At 45.3% G+C, this 18,856-nt stretch overlaps 1 protein-coding gene across 9 annotated transcripts in view; it reads right to left on the bottom strand.

The window, feature by feature from the left end:
- The window catches only part of BCAS3 (BCAS3 microtubule associated cell migration factor), a 300,611-nt gene that overhangs the window by 11,461 nt on the left and 270,294 nt on the right, over positions 1-18,856 (bottom strand). For 3 of the 9 annotated variants that reach the window (XM_014254995.2, XM_014254997.2, XM_088066055.1), the window contains 2 exons: positions 9,201-9,368; positions 3,761-3,826 (listed from right to left, as the gene is read on the bottom strand). In XM_014254995.2, coding sequence (XP_014110470.1) covers positions 3,761-3,826; positions 9,201-9,368 — 234 coding nt within the window. Of the gene's footprint in view, positions 1-3,760; positions 3,827-9,153; positions 9,369-18,856 lie in introns of all 9 variants that reach the window. The other 6 variants (XM_014254998.2, XM_088066056.1, XM_005525695.3 and 3 more) reach the window with 4 other exon arrangements.

Below are 18,856 nucleotides of genomic sequence, written 5' to 3'. Positions count from 1 at the left end.
TAAAATGGGTCACATAGAAAAAGGCAACAGGCAGTTCATGTCCTGAGGTGGACTCAGGGAGGTGACACGTCACCAGCAGCATCAGGAGCTCCCAAATTCAGGGTCTTTCCACAACAGCAGATAGCTGCTCCTTGTCTGCATGGAAAGCTAATTCCCCCCTCCCCTGGATGCAGGGCAGATGGAAGGGAAGCTGCTCCTGCCTGTGGTGGGAAATGCCTTGGAGGGGTCTGAGGAACACGGAGCAAAGGCAGAGAGCACCAGAGTGCTGCCCCTCAATGGAAGGACAACACTGAAAAGCAGAATAGAAGCAACAGGAGCAGGGGAAAAACCATTTACTATTTTGGCAGCTTTTACTCTTCTTATAAGCTACCTCACACGTTCCCAAGCATAAAACCACCAGTGATGTCATTTCAGAGGGCACCAGCAGAAACACAAAAAAAAGCAGCTTTAGGATCTTTTTGTCCTTATGTTTTGCCTCAACATCTTTTTCACTCTCTATGAAGGCACCACTTTTACAAAGCCCCATTTTTACTGAAAGAATCTCCCTTTTGGAGGCTCAGCTACCTGCATGAACATCTGCATTCCCCATTTATGCTTCAAACAGGGGCTTCTTGATTTTCAAAACGCTTCCAACTAATTTGTCATTTTCCTTCCTCTTCATTTTTTTGGTCAGTGGATGGTGCACACAATATTGAGCAATAATAACCAGAGGAAGATGAAAACTGCAGCTTGAGAAGTGAGCTCAGGATATGATTCCTCCTCACCGGATGCCTGGAAGATGTCACTGAAATTCTCTCTCCCTTAGTGCAACCCGTGTGGAGCCAATATGAACTCCCAGCAAAGTGCTTAAAACCCCATTATTTATAATAACTGTTAAATGATGAGACATTGTTTACCCAGATAGCAAGATAAATTCTCACTTACAGAATGCTTGCCTGACCGTCCTGAACGTCATCTGGTTTTTATTTAAATGCAAAATGAAATTAGGCTCCCAATAACACAGCAGAAGAATTCAATAAGATGGGGCTTTTCACTTACAGTTTAATATTAACATTTTCCCATAAATGTTAATGAATAAAAGTCTACTGTTTTATATATTATCCATGGTGGGGAGACAGCAGGCTAGGAATGGAAGGAAAGCTAATCTTTTCATACCACAAATTAGGATATATACTTCAAGGAGGACTAAGTGTTCCCAGCATTGCCAGGGACCTGGCCACAACCCTCCTTCCCCCCGGGGCAGCCACCAGAGCTGATCCCATGGGGGTGCTCCAGGGAGCCTCCAGTGACCACTGAAATCCTTCCTCAGCCAGAATCCCTTTGGGTTTGCTTCTCATTTTCCCTGGCCCTGTCCTTCTGCCTGCCCACATCCCCTAAGGCACACTGTGAACATCAAACACCCAACACCATCACTGTCCAGCAAGGCCTGATGCTCTCACACTCCAGCACGGAGAGCAAGGTGGGATTATTGGGAAAATCAGGTGACTCTTGGTGTGATATTCTGTTAGAGAAAGGTGCAGGGGTGATGGGAGCTGAGGGCACAGCTGCAGGGACAGGGAATGATACAGCATCCAAAGGGAGAAGCACCTGGAGCTGGCAGAGCTGGCACTTTGGAGCTCCCCAAAGGACCTGTGCCAAAGCACCAGGAGCACATCCTGTGGTGGGAGAGGGGCTGAGAGGATTGGAAGCTGCAGGGCCAGAGGTTTGGCTCCCACTGGAATGTTTGCATTGCCTTGGCTCTTGACTTTCCATTTCCTGCAGAGGGTTTGCTGTGTTAATGTGTATTTTGCTGTTTGGTGACTCATACTTCATCTTACCTCTCTAATAAGTGTTCATTTAACAGTTTGACTGCTTAACAATTTATTGCACAAATGGGTTTCTATTGCACAGCCTCCTCTCCCATCTCCCCTGGAGAGGGCAATGCATAGTTTATGAGAGCTTTGTGATGGCCTGTGCTGCACATCCCAAAAATCAGCAAATACTCAACAGCTCTCTGGGGCTGCTGGGCTTGGGAGGAGGGACAGGAACTGTCTTGTCTTTATTCTGCCACCACCTCAGCAGCTGCAAGAGGTTTTGGCTCACAAAACAGCTGTAAAAATACCAGTCCTGGTTCAAATGCTGGGAGACGAGGGCTCTTGTACTTTCTGAGAGAGATATGCTTGCCATAAGTCATATCCTACACAAAAACACCATAGAAAGACTCTTAAAAGGAATGACAAGGTAATTATAGGAATTACAGATGGAAAAATCCTGTTGTCTCCTGCCCTCTTCCCAGTGTGGGAGCGCTCGGTGTGGGGCAGGCTTCAGGCCTTGGACTTTTAAAGGGAAGATTTAATAAACATGGAGAAATATTTCTAAATATTTAGAAAACCCAAAATAACAGCTTTCCAAGCCAAGCTGTGCAAACAGAAGATGAATTTAGGAAACTTGTTAAAAACCCAACAGCTTTTGCGTGCACCAAAATATATTTGGGTAGCAGGAATCACCTCCTGGGCAGGATGCTGCAAGCAGAGCTGGGAGGATGCTCAGCCCTGGCTGGAATACCTACCCTGGCTCTCCTCTTGCTCCCCCTGGAATCAACAGCAGAAGCCTCAGGGATGCAAACAGCTTTAGGAGAAACTCAGCAGACAATCAAATGTGAGCAAAGCCAAGCTAGACAGGGCGGAGCTTTGAATTTTCCTGTGAAATTCTGGAGTGCTCCAGTTAATTTGCTTAATCATTAGGAGGAAAAACCACAACCCTGAGCAAACCAAAAAAACCCAACACAGCAGCAAATCTCCAAGGAAAAAGGGAACTGTGTGTCTGTTCACTGCTTTTGAGACAAAGCACTGGAAGAAAAATGTCCAGTTCCAATAATGTCATAACCTGATTAGGGCCTGACCAGAAGAGCTAAAACACTTGCAGAACAATGAGTAAGAAATTAAGTTTTAAATTGAGTGCTGGCCCTATCTCGTGTCACTTCTTTATATTCCAGTGGAAAGGACACTGCTGAGCTCATTCCATATCGAGCAGAGTGAGATGCCTGGATGCAGACACCATTTAGTCATCTCCTATATGTTCCTCCCCATTTCTTTCTCCGGGAGGAATGACAAATCCAGGAATGTGACTGCACTTTCTTTTATTATGATATTGATTTTTCCTGCAGAGGGGAAAGTGCATTTATCCCCCAGGTCTGTGTGCTGGCAGGGAAGGGTTAACAAAATGTTTATCACAAAGCTGGCTTCAGAGTTGAAAGTAATGTGATCAGTAATGAATTTTGTGTTACATTAGGTTGTATAAATGGACAGACAAGCGCAGACAACAAGTGGCCAGGAGTCGGGGCTAATCTAATGATGTAAAAATAGAGACAGCACCAATTATACTTGGGGCCAGCTCAGAGCTCCTGCAGGGACTGCAAATGAATAGGTACAAATCAAATTACTGACTAATAGACGCACTACAAGAGAGGGCAGTCAATGCTAAATACATTAGGGCCTTGTGACCTCTCTGCTCTGAACAGCAGAATCCTAAATTTGACTTAAAAAAAAAAAAAAAAGGAAAAAAAAATTCAAAGAAACTCCTGTTCATTTAAGGAGACCAACAGAACAATGTTATTTGTGAAATGACTTGAGACACTTTGATATTTTTTGGTTTGTCCCCCCATGGCCATGTTAAGGTACGTGGCCCTTGGAAAGCTGAGAGAGGGTTTGCTTTTAGAACAAGGGAAAATACTCTTTGTGCAAAAGTTAAGACCTGATAACAATACAGTTATGTTACATACCAAAACATTTCAAAGCCATGTGCCTCTTTGTGGTGATGTTTTTTACTGCTACTTCACCGGCTGTGTCTGTATCAAAAATAAAATATTTCTTAAAAAAAAGCCTTGATTTAATAAGAAGAAAAAGAAAAGGAATGTCCCCACACCACAGTTGATAAGAAGCAAATGCAGTTGTTCAAGTTTGTTATCAAAAGACAGAAAGTCAGAGTTGTCTTGTGGCTTCAGTGTTCCTTTTAGAATTTCTCTACCAACAGCAATGAACCTGAATTCACATCAGAAATATTCATGGTTCACTATTCACATGGTTCAATATTCATCTTTCACACCCCCTCCCTCTCAAATAATGAATGACCTGGAAGGAAAACCCAGTAAACCCTCCCAGGGCTGGTGGCAAGATTGGATTTGGAGACATGGGAAATTACTGGGAAATTACAAATGCCCTTGTTAGACCTGCCCAGGGCTGTGGGATGAGGCTGCTCAGGGACACCCTTGGACAGGGGAGAGCAAGAAACCCACACTGAAGTGCTTGATATCCTAAAATGTGTGCAAGGCCAATGCTCCTCTCATCCAGCACTTCTGAAATGGTGGCTCCTAAAAGAGCCTGAATTCTCCTTTCTTTTCAACCAGGCCCATCGAAATAAACCTTTTGTAGGAAGGACTGCACTGAGTTCCCAGACTTATTGGAGGGGGTAATTTAATCTCTGACTCTGGGATGAATATTCTGAAAGTTCAAAGGCTGCTTTTAGCATCGATGTTATTTGATCCACCAGTGGGTTTGCTGCCCAAGCTGCTTTTGCACTGAACCTATGCAGAAATCTCCTGGCAGAATTGCTCTTCAGGGGGAAAATAATTTGCTCTGTTTATCCATAGCCCATGTCTGAGTTAGGATAAAAAACAGCTGAGGAGAGAGAATGGGAAAATTGTCTTAGAAAAATTAAAGAGGAAGAAAGGAAGGAAAGAAGGGAGGAAAGGAGAGAGGGAGGGAGGGGAAGGTACCACTGAAAGCTCTGTCTAAAGGGCTGATCCTGTTCCTGAAACGAAATGTACAGGTACATCTATGTCCAGGTGGCTGCTGATGTTTGAACAAAGCTTGTGAGCACAGATATTTTCTCCTCTGGAAAAAAACCCAGGAAGGATGGTCCTTGCATGGGAGCCACCAGTTTGCTCTCCTCCCTTTGCTTCCCACCTCAGCCAGACACCCCAGGAAATATGTGACTTCCCTTCTCCAAACCCAAAATTTCACAGGAAGGTTTCAAAGCCATCCCTGTGCAAAGCTCAGAGGTGTCCAGACCCAAGTTAGGCTCAGGTTTTGGCAGGGGACCAGGATCCCAAGTGCCTGGAGCCCCGATCCTGGGTTTCCTACAGGCCATTCCCTAACAGCACATCTAATTAGCTCCACTTACTTACATCCCATTAATCAGGTTAAAGAGTTTGCTTCAACATATGAGCTTCCTTCAGCCCATTATGAGTTTGTTCATGAAATTTGGAAGGAATCCAGGCGGTTTCCTCCGAGGTGCACCTCCCTGTGCCACCGGCTTCCCGTGGGTGAGAGCTGACAGGCTCGGAGCTTTGCAGGAGTTTTGGAAGAAAGATGCTTTCCAAAAAACATCCTGTTGCTCCCCTATTATAGGCTGATTTCAAATATTAAGCCTAGAAGTGATCAAAATGCACTGGAAAGCTTAAAAAACTTGCTGAAGGAATAGGTTAATCAGAGGATTTACTAATTACAGTATTTTGGGACAGAAAGATTTCTAGCCTGAGCTGGTGATTTCTTCCTGTCCAGTTTGAGTGGAATCCTGTCAGAGATATTTCTCTCCTGGAAGCAGAGTTTCATAAATCATAGTCCTAGGGTGTTTTTTTTTGGGGGGGAATGCAATATGAAGCTCCAGCACACACTTAAGAACTGCACTGCAAATGTAAATATTGTAAATTTGCAAATGTAAATGCAAATGTAGCTGCTTGAAAACAAAGCTTTGCAAGCAAAAGAGGGCACTGACCACTAACATTTGTGTCTAGACTTGTGTAATTTTTTCTTTCCAGTGAGAGTTTGACAGAAACTGAAACAGCAAAAACATCTTTTTGCATCTTTGCCAATTTACGCCTTCCTTGGAATTAAATGTGTATCTGGGCTGACAGCTTATGTACAGCAGACTCCACCTCAGATAGACATGGGTCGTCTGAATAATTGGATAACAAGAGGAAAAGCTGGCTTCCCAATCAAGCCAACTAGCTGGACAACTGGAGTTATCATTTAGGTCACAAGGAAAGGAGATTTTTGGGGGAGTCATTTTTCCAGACCTGGTTCTTCTCCCACCCACTGTCCGACAGCCCTTGGCACGGAGTCGGAGGCGGAAAAGCCCCATTTAATCCCCCTTCCCTGCTAATTCCAGATTATTCCTGATGCTTTCAGCATCCTCCAGTTTGATATTTGTGCTATGACCAACCTTTGGGCATTTCTGCCTCTGCCAGTAGCCAGAAGCAGGGTTGCTGTTGCCACCCCTGCTTTGCAATGCAGCAGGGCAGGCACAAAACAGAGATTCTGGGAATATCAGCTCCCCAAAGTGGTCTGTGCAGCACGAGCACACACTTCCTCCACACCACTGCAGCCTATCAGCCCTGATTTCTATATAAACCTACTGTCAGCTATGCCCTAACAGTTAAGGCATTAAAAGAATCTATTTATCTCTTGCCATTAGGCGCATGTCAGGACCAGTCGAGCACTTGACAAAGTCTCACTGTCCACCCTACTGCCCAGTTTTTGTCCACACATTGGCCTCCAGCACTGCACATGCACAAATCTTCACATTCCCACCTAGAAATGTTCATTAATTTGGGCTGAAGTTTGAGTTAGACTTTGGAAGTTTTGTCAAACCTCTGCAGAATCTATTTAGGGACTGAAGAGAATCCACAGAGTGCAAAGAGGGGTTAAAACATGTGTAACATAAAGGCATGAATAAATTAAAATAAGTTATTTTAAGATTATTAAAGGATTATAAATTCCACAATTTTGAGTCCAATGCAGAAATATAAACACTGGTTTTGAAAGAAGCAGCAAGACAGAAATCAAGTACAAACAAGCAAACCTCCAGTGTCTTTTTCTGCTGAACTCTGCTGTCATTTCACTGTGGTGAGTGGGCAATAGAGAGACCAATGAGGAAAACTGAATTTTTTCAAAGATAATTCAGTTCAGCCAAGCTTGGTTACGATGTAAGTGGTTTGGGGGAAGTGAAAACTCTCCTAGTTGATATGAGCCAACAAAGACACCTCTTTTTTGAAGTGAGGGTAATGCAGCTCCACACTTATCTCTGCCCATTTGTTAAGCAGCAGACAGATGTGAGCCCTTCCCTGCGCTCCCCAGGCTGAGGAATGGTGCTGGCAGCCAGCTCCAGGCCACTCCCTCGCTGAGTGCAGCTCTCCAGGTACATCTGAGCAGGAGGGAACTTTTTCTGTCTGTCTGCTAAAGAGGAACAGCTCAAGAGCTGTTAGGGGATGGAAGTGGAAAGGGCACAGGAGTTCACCCTCTTATCACCAGGTTTTCTCTGCTGCTCTGAGTCACCACATGCCCAAATCCTGAGAATAAAGTGTGTTAGTGGTGGAGAGAATCCCATGACAGGCAGGGCAACACAGAGTGTTAATGACAGGGAGAGGAGGGTGGTGGGATGGGGTGAGTTGGGTCAGTGCTCATGTTACTCATTATTGCTGTGTAAAATCGCTGCTCTGAGATGGCATCTATCTTACACTCATTAGGGAGATTTATGGGTCTGGAGCAAGGGCTGGGACAAATCTCTTTGGATGAATATTAACTCAGTGATGGCATCTCTATAAACAGCTCCTTTCTGTCTTTACACCTGCAGTACTGAGAGCCTCATGCCAAAGAAGCTGGCACTTGCTGCCATCAGCTGGGTTTGGTGAAAATGGAAGGAAAATACAGAGCCCTGTCTCTGACAAAGTTCTTGGTTGACAATATAATACACTGTCAAGTCTCCAGGGCAGTCAGTCACCCTAACCTGGCACATCTGGAAGGCTTCAGCTTTCAGAGGAGGTATTCCCCTCACCTTTCCCCTTCCACACACAGCCCGAGGGGTGCTGACCCATTATCAGCAGTGGATACCCTCCCAAAGTTCACACTGATCACAGCCTGGGTCAGTAAGTGATGAAATATGTGCCTTTCTCTATTTTCACAGCCTGGTTTTTCCACCTTCCCAGCCCTTTACAGACATGAACTGATTAAAGTCCACACCAGCAATGTGAGGCATCTCTATCCTCACTGCTCTGGTGGAGCTCTGGAATCATGGACTCATGAAGTGCCTTGGCCAAGGCAAAAAGCTGGTGAGGATTTGCACCAGAGCTGCAGCAGACCCACCCTTAGTGTTCAACCAAGCCTTTCTGTTAATTCCAAATCTAACTCATCCTTTGACTTCATCTCTCTCAAGATGGAAATCAGAGGAAGGGCAGTTGGGAAGGTGACCAGCTGGGGTATGGAGGTGTTTCTGCACTGCTCAGCCTGGTTACTGCTGCCTGTACCTACAGACAAGGGCTAAAATCCTGCTCCTCTGCATCCTCCTCCTCCTCCAGGCTGTGGGAAGTTGCTGCAGTTTGGTTCCTGCTCCACAGTGAGCAAAGTCAGGATGAGCCCTGATGGGAGATCTCGAGGAGCAGGGAGAGCTCAGAGCAGCACAAGACCCTCAGTGATACATGAGGGCAAGGGCAAAAGGAAGAGACAGCTCCTGCTCTTCCTGAAAGATCCATAGGTTGGCATTCCCACACCTTCCTGCTGGTTCCTCCTCTTTTGACTTCCCAGGCAAGCTGCCAGGAGAGTGACAAGTGAGTTGGCAGCTGATGTTAGGGGCCACCATCACTCTGAGGTGTTTTTACTGGAGGTGTTTTTGGAACAGGTCACAATTAATGGAGACAATAAACCCGCAGTAACCGCGCTTTAATTTCTGAGCATCTCCTACCACGGGGCCCCTTCTGACAGTGTAATCTCTGATGTGCCATTCCATTTAGTTAAACAGATGATACAATTTATCAATATAATGGACACTGATGAAGATGGATTAATTTGGATTACAGAACCAGAGCTTCACAGTGGCTCTATTCAGGACACAAAATGAGGATATGTGTGATTATGGCATTGTTTGGAGCAGGGTGGGCAAGGGCAGCAATCTGCACAGGAGGGGATGCAGGAGAGCCCTTGCCCCAGCTAGATGATAAGGAAGCTCCATGTGCCAATATCTCAGGTTGTGTTTATGTGATCTACCACTAACTTCTTCTTATAAATGACTTCCATCCCACTGAGATCCCCACCAAAGTCAATTAATCAGAGAGAGAGAGAGAGAAGCGTACAGAGAAAAGCAAAAAGCGAAACTTTAAAAAAAAAAAAAAAAAAAAATCACCATTGGGTGAGATGTACGTGATCTCTGATCACACCTCTTCTTTGTACCTGTTCCTGATCCCACCATGTCCCTGCTGGGGGATTCGCACATCGCGTCGGCCAGGCGCTCCCGCAGCCCCTCCTCGCTGTGCTCCATGGAGGACATGTGGCGCAGACCGAAGTTCTCGGGCCAGCTCCCACACACCTCCAGCAAGGTCACGCTCCGGTCGAAGGCACCTTCAACAGACAAATGGGACACGTGTGGGACACCCTGGCACCAACTCCTCCCGTGTGGTTTGGGTGCCTGAAATGCTGATTTTAGCACATGAGTTAAAACCTCGCTGTTACCAGCACAGCACGGTAGAACACAAAGCATGAACCAGCTTCGACCAAGCAGCTGTGATCAAAAAGGTGAAATTAAAATATAGACCCAATTCTGGTCTCACACTGGTGGGAGTCAGGAAAGCAGCACAATAACACAAATATGAATGGCATGCATATATTTTTATGTTAGACAACCAGGAATTATTTTTGAATTATTCTTCCACTGGGCTGCTGCTGAGATGTTTCACCCCCCTCCTCATTTTGGACAGTGGGAAGAGTCATTTTGTCTTTGCTAAAGGGCAGAAATTTTAGCTAAAATCCCTTTCTTGCTTTGAAACAGAGAAGAGGCAGAGCTGCCTTGTGTGTGACGAAGGAACAAACAGATCCCTTCCCTCAGTCTGGGATCTCTGTGGGTTTTCTCTCCTCCTGCACTGGGAAGTTTTAGGTCAAACGTGCTCTAACAGAGGCTCCTTCACCAGCAGCCCCTACTGAAACTCTGGTTCTTGTGAGGGAGTGCACGTACCTACAAAATATCCTTCAAATAATTCCTTGACTTGCAGTTATTACCTCATTCACAGCAGGGTATGATGTTCTGCCGAATGCAAAGATTAGATTCTGAATTCAGGATCACTTCAAAGTACAAATTAAAATTATTCTCCTTTATTATACGGCAAGACTTCTGCGAAGGCTTACTTAAATCATTCCCACTTGGAACAAGATTACAGTTATGCTTTGTTGCTTCAAGCACATACCATTTACTCCACTATTAGGTAACTGAATACGCAGCATTTATTGTGCCTGGTTTCTGCCAGCCTACCGAGGGGAAAAAATGCAAATGCCAATGTTTCTCAGAGTTAAAAGTACATGAAACACGTCCTTGTTATCAGGCCTTTGGTTTTCCCCTTTGATCAGCCGTCAGAAACTATCTACACTTGTAGTCTGTGACTGTACAGCCTCACAGCACACTCCCTGCCACTGACAGGTGGTAATAGAAAGGGTGAGAGACCAAGCCCCACGGCAGGCGGCCCTTCCTCTGATAAGGTCCGAAGTAGCGGGTGATAAGCGTTGGTAAACACTCGGCCAGCCGCTTAATCCATACATCAGCAAAGAGGGGCAGATAATTCTGAACTCTAATGGCACGGACAAAAGCGCCAGGGCTGGCATTCAGGGATTTATATGGGCTGCAGTGGTGACTCCTGGCTCCTGAATTTCATCGGTGTTGATTTATCTCCTCGCCTGGCTGGAGTGGATTCCTGGCACTAGAAAACCATCAAGGCTGAAATGGACCTCTCCAAAACGGGACCGTGGCTCTCGTGTGATACACGCACTTGAACTCTGGATGAATCCCAGTTTAAACCCAGAGGAGGAATGACCAAATATTTCAACTTTTAATGGCTCTCTGGATTTATAAGGTTGCTCCAGTCTACTAATTTGTTTTAAAGCGAGGGTTCTTGAAGCTTGCTTGAGAAAATGCAGGGAGAAGGCAAAATAATTTTGACGATGTTTAAATCTCTACAGCATTTTCATGATGTCAGCTCTCCTAAAGGCAAGAGGAAAAGCAGAATTTGTTTTGTTTTTTAAGCTTTTTTTCCCCAAGTTTTCCATCTACAGTTTCATGCAGCCCTGAGAACCCCTCTCCAAGATTTTGGTTGGTTTTAACAGAGCTGTTCATGTACCCTGAGAGTAATCAGGGGGACTTTAAAACCTGCTTCCCAAACCTCTGGGAAGCAGCAGGGACACGATGAGCTCCCACAGGTTTGCAGGGTTGCGCCAGAGATGAGAAATCTCCTCTTTCCTGGTGTCAGCCTTTATTCCAAAAGTGAGAAATGGGAGCATTTCTGCTCCTATAAGCAGACATATGAATAATAAGGCAAATGGCTTTTGAAACTCTGCCAAGATGCCTGCTTGTGTGTACAAGGAGAAACTTCATGGAGTGTGGGGCTCTGGCTCCTGAGACCCTTGAGTGAGAGCAAAGGAGACAAGTGCAGCGTTACCTCTGCAATCAGGGCCAGGAGCTGCCAAAACTTCTTAGCAGCAATGTGTGAGGCTGCAAGTGTTAATGCAAATGCAGGTTAGAGGGATTAACTGCACTGAAAGTTTGCTTGTAAAAAAAAAATTGTAGGGCTGGGGCAGCTGTAGTTTTATCTTTCCTCCCTTTTCACTCCTTCTCTGTGGTAGCAGCACACATCTGGCAAGACCATTGATATCCAGAAATCCAGCTGGATTCAGCAGCCACCACTGTAGCCCGTGGGTGATCACTCTGCCTGTAGCAGGCAGAGGAGGTCCTTGCACCATCATCTGCTCTGTGCTGCAGTGGAAGCCACAAATTCCCCTTTATTTCAATACAGACACTGATAAAATGGGTTCCAGGTAAAGCTGAACATGCAGACTGTGACTGAAGTTATTCAGAACATGAGGCTAGGAAAGGGGATGGCCTTTCCTCCTGTAAATCCCTGGCTCTGTCCCTCTCTGATGTAAAACAAAACTGTTTCAGGAAAAACAAGATTTATTGTCATGGACCTTCCTGTTCCTCTTGCCAGTGCATCAGCAGGCAGCACATGTATCAGAGTAAAAGAATTAAATCTTATTTTCAAGGCAGAATTAAGTTCTGGGTGTTTTTACACCTTGGAAAGTGAGTCTGGAGTGTGTGACATGGCAATGGGCTGCTTGCTGCCAGGAGCCTTTGGGTGCCTTGCCCTCCTACATCATTCCCTAAATACATCATTCCCAACGGCACACGGGCTAATGGCATTAAACTTCCACTGATAGCAGCTCACCCTATCTCTGCTATTTATTATATTGTAATCTCTCCTTCTGGCTGCCTCGCTCTCCCCTTGTCAATCCCAGTATCTCACTTGATAAAGTATCAAATTCCCCATCGCCGGCCAGCGAGGAGTTTACAAATAAACCTCGGTGGAGCGTCCTGCCCTCAGAATCGCCAAAGCCAGAACGTAACCACAGAGCAAAGGGGCTGAGAAAGCTCCTGCTGATTCCAGGGATTACTGAGGGTTGAGGGGAGGCAGGCTGACAGCCTGCTGAAACCCTCCTGACAGCCACCAATATCAGCCCCTGACGTGTGAAGCCCAGACTCCCCTCTGTCCCTCCGGCCTGGATACAGCTTTGGCTGGGGAACAGGTTCCACCTAAAAGGAGCAAATTCATTTAGGAACAGCTCAAGGGTAAGCAAAGTAGGCATTATGTGAGTCTAGCAATTACTAGTGAAATCCTGGTGAAATCTCATTAAATCACAGACTTACTGACTTAAAACTGTGTCAATATTTCATCCTATTGCACGGTGCTTTCAAGCTTTCAGAATACTCACTTCTACTTTATTTATTGAAGATGAAACTGGGTGGGAATGAAGATCATCAGCCTCCCCTGTAAGATGTCCAAGCATCATGCCAGAACCCCAAATGCACCCAAATGGAACAAACAGGACCCTTGTCTTGACTATATGGGTCAAAAGTGCTTTGTTTTGCAATTCCAGCCCAAATGCTCTGAGCTAATTCTGCTTAATGCACGGAATTTTCCTAATAGAACTTTAATTTTTGCCTGAAATCAATCTCCTACTTCTCTCTTTCCACAGGCATTTGCCTCTCAAGGGGCACCACCCTTTTCTCTTGCCACTGCTGATGGAGCAGAATCAGGTTCCCATCTTTCTGCTTAACATTTCTTGCGTTTTATTAATGGCAAAGGCTTCTGTCATTACTCACTCCAAATTACCTTTCTTAGACACACAGGATTTGTCTTTAGCATTGAAATTGTTTCAAGGCTTTTAATATAAAAGCAAAATAAATTCTACAGAAGAAAGAAAAAGAAAACCCATCCTAAATCCTGGAAATGTCCTTTCATTTCACAGCCCCACCAACCAAGAGCGAGAAAACCAGAGAAATTCCTTTTCTTCTCTGAAAAAAAAAATCTAGTAGTAAAAAGTATTTTTACAAAATGTTTTAATGCTTCTAGTGTGTTATTTTTCTAAGTCAAAATAGCCAAGCTAAATCTTTCACCATAGCCCTTTAATTCAAAAGCCAAGGGAAATTTTTTTCATTAAACCTCTGGATGGCTTTGTTTAAAATATGAAATCAAGTAGCTCCATTTCCTGTCTTCTAAGGAACAGTAAATCAAAAAGAGAACGTTCTCCAAAAATACAGTAATGGTTCTATTAAAGGGCTTGACAGTTTTGAGCCTCACCTTGCATATTGCAACATAAGTGTGAGCAAAAATTACAGAGAGGAGAGGAGGGGAAACGACCTGGGGATTGGAATTGATAAAAGATCCATCCTGATCAATGGGATGTATTGACCCTGTGTGATGTCAGACCCTGAGGCTCAACCAAGAGGGACAGGAGGGTTGCCCATCACGTCTCCTGCTCCTCTCAGCCTTTTCAGAAGCAGGAGTGGGCTCTGAAGTGACTCTGGTGACCACAGGGAGCTGCCCAGGAACGCCTCGGCCGCGAGCGAGAACCCCACGGGCGTGTGGGGAACCAGCGCATGGAAACTCCTCGCCCAAAGCTCTGAGTCAAACTGCAACGTGCCTCGTTTGAACACGAAACATGAACTTTCCTACAGGCTCTGCCAATTCCCTTTGTGCCATAACTTTGTGATTCCAGCGGGAACGCCACAAAGCGGCCGCTCTGAGCACCTGAAGGGGAATCCGGGCAAATTCTTTATTTGAGTGTGGAGAAGCAACATCCCCTGAGCTGCCCTGGATCTGGTGGGTCTGTGCTCATGGCATGTGCTGCTGATCCCCCCCTGTGCACGGCTCACCCTGCTCTCCCACACCAAACCAGCTAACAAGGGACACAACGCTGGTGCACCAAGGTGTGAGTGCTGATTATTGCCTTTGGAACCACGGCAGGAGCCACAGCCTTTGGAGTGACTCTGCTCCCTGTCATCTTCCCTCCCACAGAGTTTCTTTTTTTCCAGAACTGCTCACAGTTCTGCTATAAACAGGACATTACTCACCAGCTCTGTATCCTGTGAGTGCATTTAATTAATGGAGCCTTCAGCCAGGGCGACCAACACTTCCAAATGCCTTTGAACTCTTGGCTAAGTGAGGCTGAGAAGTTGCTCGTCCCTCCTCAGCACCACAGACTTGTAAACAAAAGCGCTGTTTATTCTGTGTCAGGGTTTCTAGATGAGTTTGGGGCAGACCTGCAGCTGCCGGGAGGAGCCGGGCGGCCTCGGGAGCCCCCGTGCCCGGCAGCTCCAGGGATGGATGCTTGGGTTGCCCAAGCACTGCCCACGTGGCCACAAACTCAGGACAGTGGCCCAGGCAGTGTTGGAGATGTCCAGGATCGTGGTGCAGGTCCTTAGGGACCATCCCAACCTCCTCCTCCTCCTCCCCACATCCCAGCAAACTCTGAATCCTCCGCTCCTGCACAAGGGGTTAACCAGGGGCTCAGGAGGTTTGGGATGCTCAGGAGCCGTCCTTGAAGGCTTTCAAATGTGAGCAAGGCTGCAATTTTCAGAGCTGGAGCAGTGAGATATTTTTATAAATACATAAATCTTTTCAAGGAAAAACAAATATAGAGAAAAGAATGTAAACATTATTGTAAAATGCATAATAAAATGTCTGTTGTTTGTTAATTTTGCTCCTTATTATCCAGCCTATCTGTACCACCGATGTTGAAACATTTGCCTTTTAAAAATTTTTTTTATACTCCCTTATTCATTTAAAAATAGTTTCCTGCATGTTATATGAATAAGCAAAACCTAAGGTCCTAAATCCAGGGGAACTTTGAAGTATGAAACCCACGGTCTATGGGAACTATGTTTTCATTAATCAAAGTAGATGTTTCTAAAGCCATCAGATTTATCATGACTGGATTTCATATGTGAAACCCAATATACACACAGACATACACTGCTTGTCCTTTTGGATTAGTGCTGACCTTTTACTCTCCTTTCTGAAGGATCTGCCTTTCCTCAGAGCGGGGCTGCCCTGCTTTGCCAGCGGAGCCTTGACAAAGTGCGTTTCCAACTCTCCGCTTTCTGTGTCTGACTACGAGTCTGGGCTAAGGTCAAAACATAAATGATTAAGTGTATTTATTAAACTCTGCCTTTGCCTTGAATGCTCCCAGTGCCTGTCAGATGCCATCCAACTGCAGATTCCTGCTGCCAGCACACCTGGCCACCAAACCAGGGGTCCCAGCACCGCCGCAGCCCCGCGACCCCAAGAGCTGAACGGAGCCCCCCAAATCCCCCCAGCACTGCCAAGGGCTCCTCCAGCCCTTGCTGAGCTCCTGGATTCCCCAAGGAATAGAGGTTAGTGCAAGTTTAAAAACAAAACATGGTTTAAAAACTGGAGCCAGCATGTGACTGCCATCCAAAGCAGGCCTTCAAAAAGAGAAAATGCAACAAAATGTGCTTGGTGTCACCAGGGTAAACTTTATGTTGTGGTAGCAGAATTTTGCTGTATTTTGTGGTACCAGAAGCACAAGACTTTGTCACCTTGCCTTAAAGAACAACACAAGGGGCACAGGTGGGCACAGGTGGGTGCTGCCAGAGGTTGCACCCACAGAGAAGGTGCAGCTCATCCACAGCCTGAGGAGCAGAGTGCACTTGAAAATCAGCTGAGAGTTTTTTTCCAATACTGGATGCTCTTTATTTAGCTGCCTAAAAGCAAAAAGAGATGGAATCTACAGTATAACAGGATGCTATTGTGATTTTGAAAACAAAACTGCCTTTTGTAATAAAATTAATTTCCAGGAAAAACCTTTCCCCCTCCCCCTTGAACAGCAAGATTTGTGCATATTTTAACGCTTTACAGAATCAGAGCGCCTGGAAAAAGTCAGGAATGCTACAACCAGCCCCAAGCCCCCTTAGAGATTAACATTTCTTTATATTTAATCCTGGCATAAAGCAGAGTGTCCTGAAGAACCCAGGGCTCTGCACAAGCCTGGGTCAACAGGTATGAATCTGCACAGCAAAAAAACTTCACCTGATGTTCTTTCAACCTCCAGGTCTGGAAATTTCATTAAAAAAGGATTCGTAAAAGATCTTCAGCACTTTCCAGTTTTTGCAAGGTTGGAAATGTTTTCTTGTGGTATTCACATACTTATAATTCTCAGTCCTGGTTAAAATTAGAAAATCCAGTAACTTTTTTTTTTTTTCTCCTAGTAAAATTTCCCACTCTCTGAAGATCTATGACTTAGCTAAGCTTACAATAAGATGATTATTGAGATTTTCAACAATGTCTAGGAAATTTAAACACGCAATGAATTCCATTAAATCTCAGTGGAGGCTTTTTTAGACGAGCTTTTATTTTGTTTGACTTCTCCTCCGAATAAAAGTGGTGATTTTAGGAGGCTGAAGCCTTTTGTGCTGTCTTTGGTGGGGAAAACGCTGTGTGAGATGCAGGAAGGATACATCTGGTATTTCTGTGACACCACATAATGATCCTTATTTCTTTATATGCCAAGTCATTTCTGAGCTCTTGGGAAGAGGTTTGCAGCCATACCCTGTCTTAACGAGGTACAAATATGCCAATTCCACTGCAGGGGCTGGAATAATATATTACTTCCCTTAAGAAAACAGATTTATCTTGTTTATTATCCATCTCGTGGCATGTGCAAATGCATATCTATATACACATGTACAAAGGACACATAATGGATTAGAAAAGGCTCATATTTACCCACAAGTAAGGAAAGATCTGACAACTCATCGGGGTTTTCGGGATAACCGAGATCTTATGTTTCACTTTGAGACACAAGCGTGGATTTGTCATCTTGCTTGAGCCTTAGTGGTGACTGTGTGAGCCAAGGAATTTAATTCTGATTGTTTCATTTGAATTAAAAAAAAATAAAAATATCTTAGTGTTGAAAAAACATTGGAACTGTGCTATGTATTAATGTATCTCAAATTGTAACAGGAGACTCCTTCTGTAACAGCAACAGAGAGTGGAAAGGCCAAGTTCATTGTGGGTGCAGTTTATCTGCAGCTGAATGTTGGGGATACTGGATCTTTCAAACCTGCTGCAAAGGGGGAGTGAAGGCTTCCCCATCCCAATCCCAGCTGGATGGAGCTGCAGAGCAGGGATGGACGTGGCTCTGTGCCCAAACCCTGCCCCAGGATCCTCAGCATCCCCCACACAGCACGCCCAGTCTGCCAGAGACGCACAGTTCTGCTGGCCTTTGGGTCATTTCTTCTTTATAAGTAATTTGCAGCCTGAGAGGTGTTCACTAACAAGGGGAGATAATGGGCAGTTTCTTGTCAGCCAGGAGAGAGTTCAGAGCAGAGCATCTGTGGGGAAGCAGCTGAGCACCGAGGCTCCAGAAACAAGAAATTTGGTTTATATCACTAACAACCCGTTAAGAGAGAAACTGGAATATTATTTTGCATTATAAGAGCAAATATTTCTCTGGTCTCATATCACCTTTCCCAGATGAAACATTTCACAACCCAGCTGACTTATAAACAGAAACCAAAATATTTTCCTAAGGTGGATCACTGATCCCACTCGGGGCTTCCAAGTTGTAATTTATTTGTCTTACCTCACTGTGAGATAATGTGCATGCTGGTTCCAAGCTACTGTCTAATCACTGCTTGGCCATGGGATAAAGAAATCTCACTTGCAAACTCCAGGCACTCACTGGGTGTTTGGGAATTGGTCACAGGGTGACTTCTCCTGCTGGTTTGTGCCCAGCATGTGGCTGGCAGTGCCCAGCTCCTGCAAAACGAGAATTCCAGAATGGTTTGGGTTGGAAGGAACATTCCAGACCATCCTGTTCCATCCTGTCATTGTCAGGGACACCTTCCACTATCCCAGGCTGCTCCAATCCCTGTCCAACCTGGCCTTGAGCACCTCCAGGGATCCAGGGACAGCCAGAGCTTCTCTGGGCACCCTGTGCCAGCGCCTGCCCACCCTCACAGGAAAGAGCTTCTTCCTAATGATGAAACTTCTGCCACTTGTGAGCAAATCTGAGTTACCATTCAGTTTATTAGGGTTATATCCAAGAGGATGAGCAGAGTGATCACAGCTTCCCCTCAAGTAATCTGACATGTTTCACAATTGGCACGAGATGGATTCGGGTGTTAAACCAGAGTGATGGAAATGTTTGTGTTTGGGGCAGCCAAAAGGTTAAAACAGCACCAGTAACTTCAGGAATTGGTTTGGAAATTCAGCAACTTCTTAACTGAGTGACCAAGACCAGGGAATGGAGAAGAGGTTACAATATACACCTAAAGCACTGAGACAAAATGGGTTTTCAGGGCTGATAGAATTTTATTTACACTGGGGAAGAGCTGGAACATCCAGGTTTAAGTAACTCACCGAGGTGACCACAATGAAATCTGCCTGAGGACAACCCAGTGCAATGCCACATCTTCCTACAAGGTGTGAAAACATGGATGAGACCTCCAGAGGCACTCCTGACCTAGCCAGGCAGCACATCCCAGG

The sequence above is a fragment of the Pseudopodoces humilis genome, chromosome 23, assembly GCF_049639895.1.
Source record: "Pseudopodoces humilis isolate 2021_Gansu_Grassland_sample_001 chromosome 23, ASM4963989v1, whole genome shotgun sequence".
Taxonomy (NCBI): domain Eukaryota; kingdom Metazoa; phylum Chordata; class Aves; order Passeriformes; family Paridae; genus Pseudopodoces; species Pseudopodoces humilis.
The sequence above is the reverse complement of the archived record's forward strand: the minus strand, read 5'-3'. Positions and strand labels throughout refer to the sequence as shown.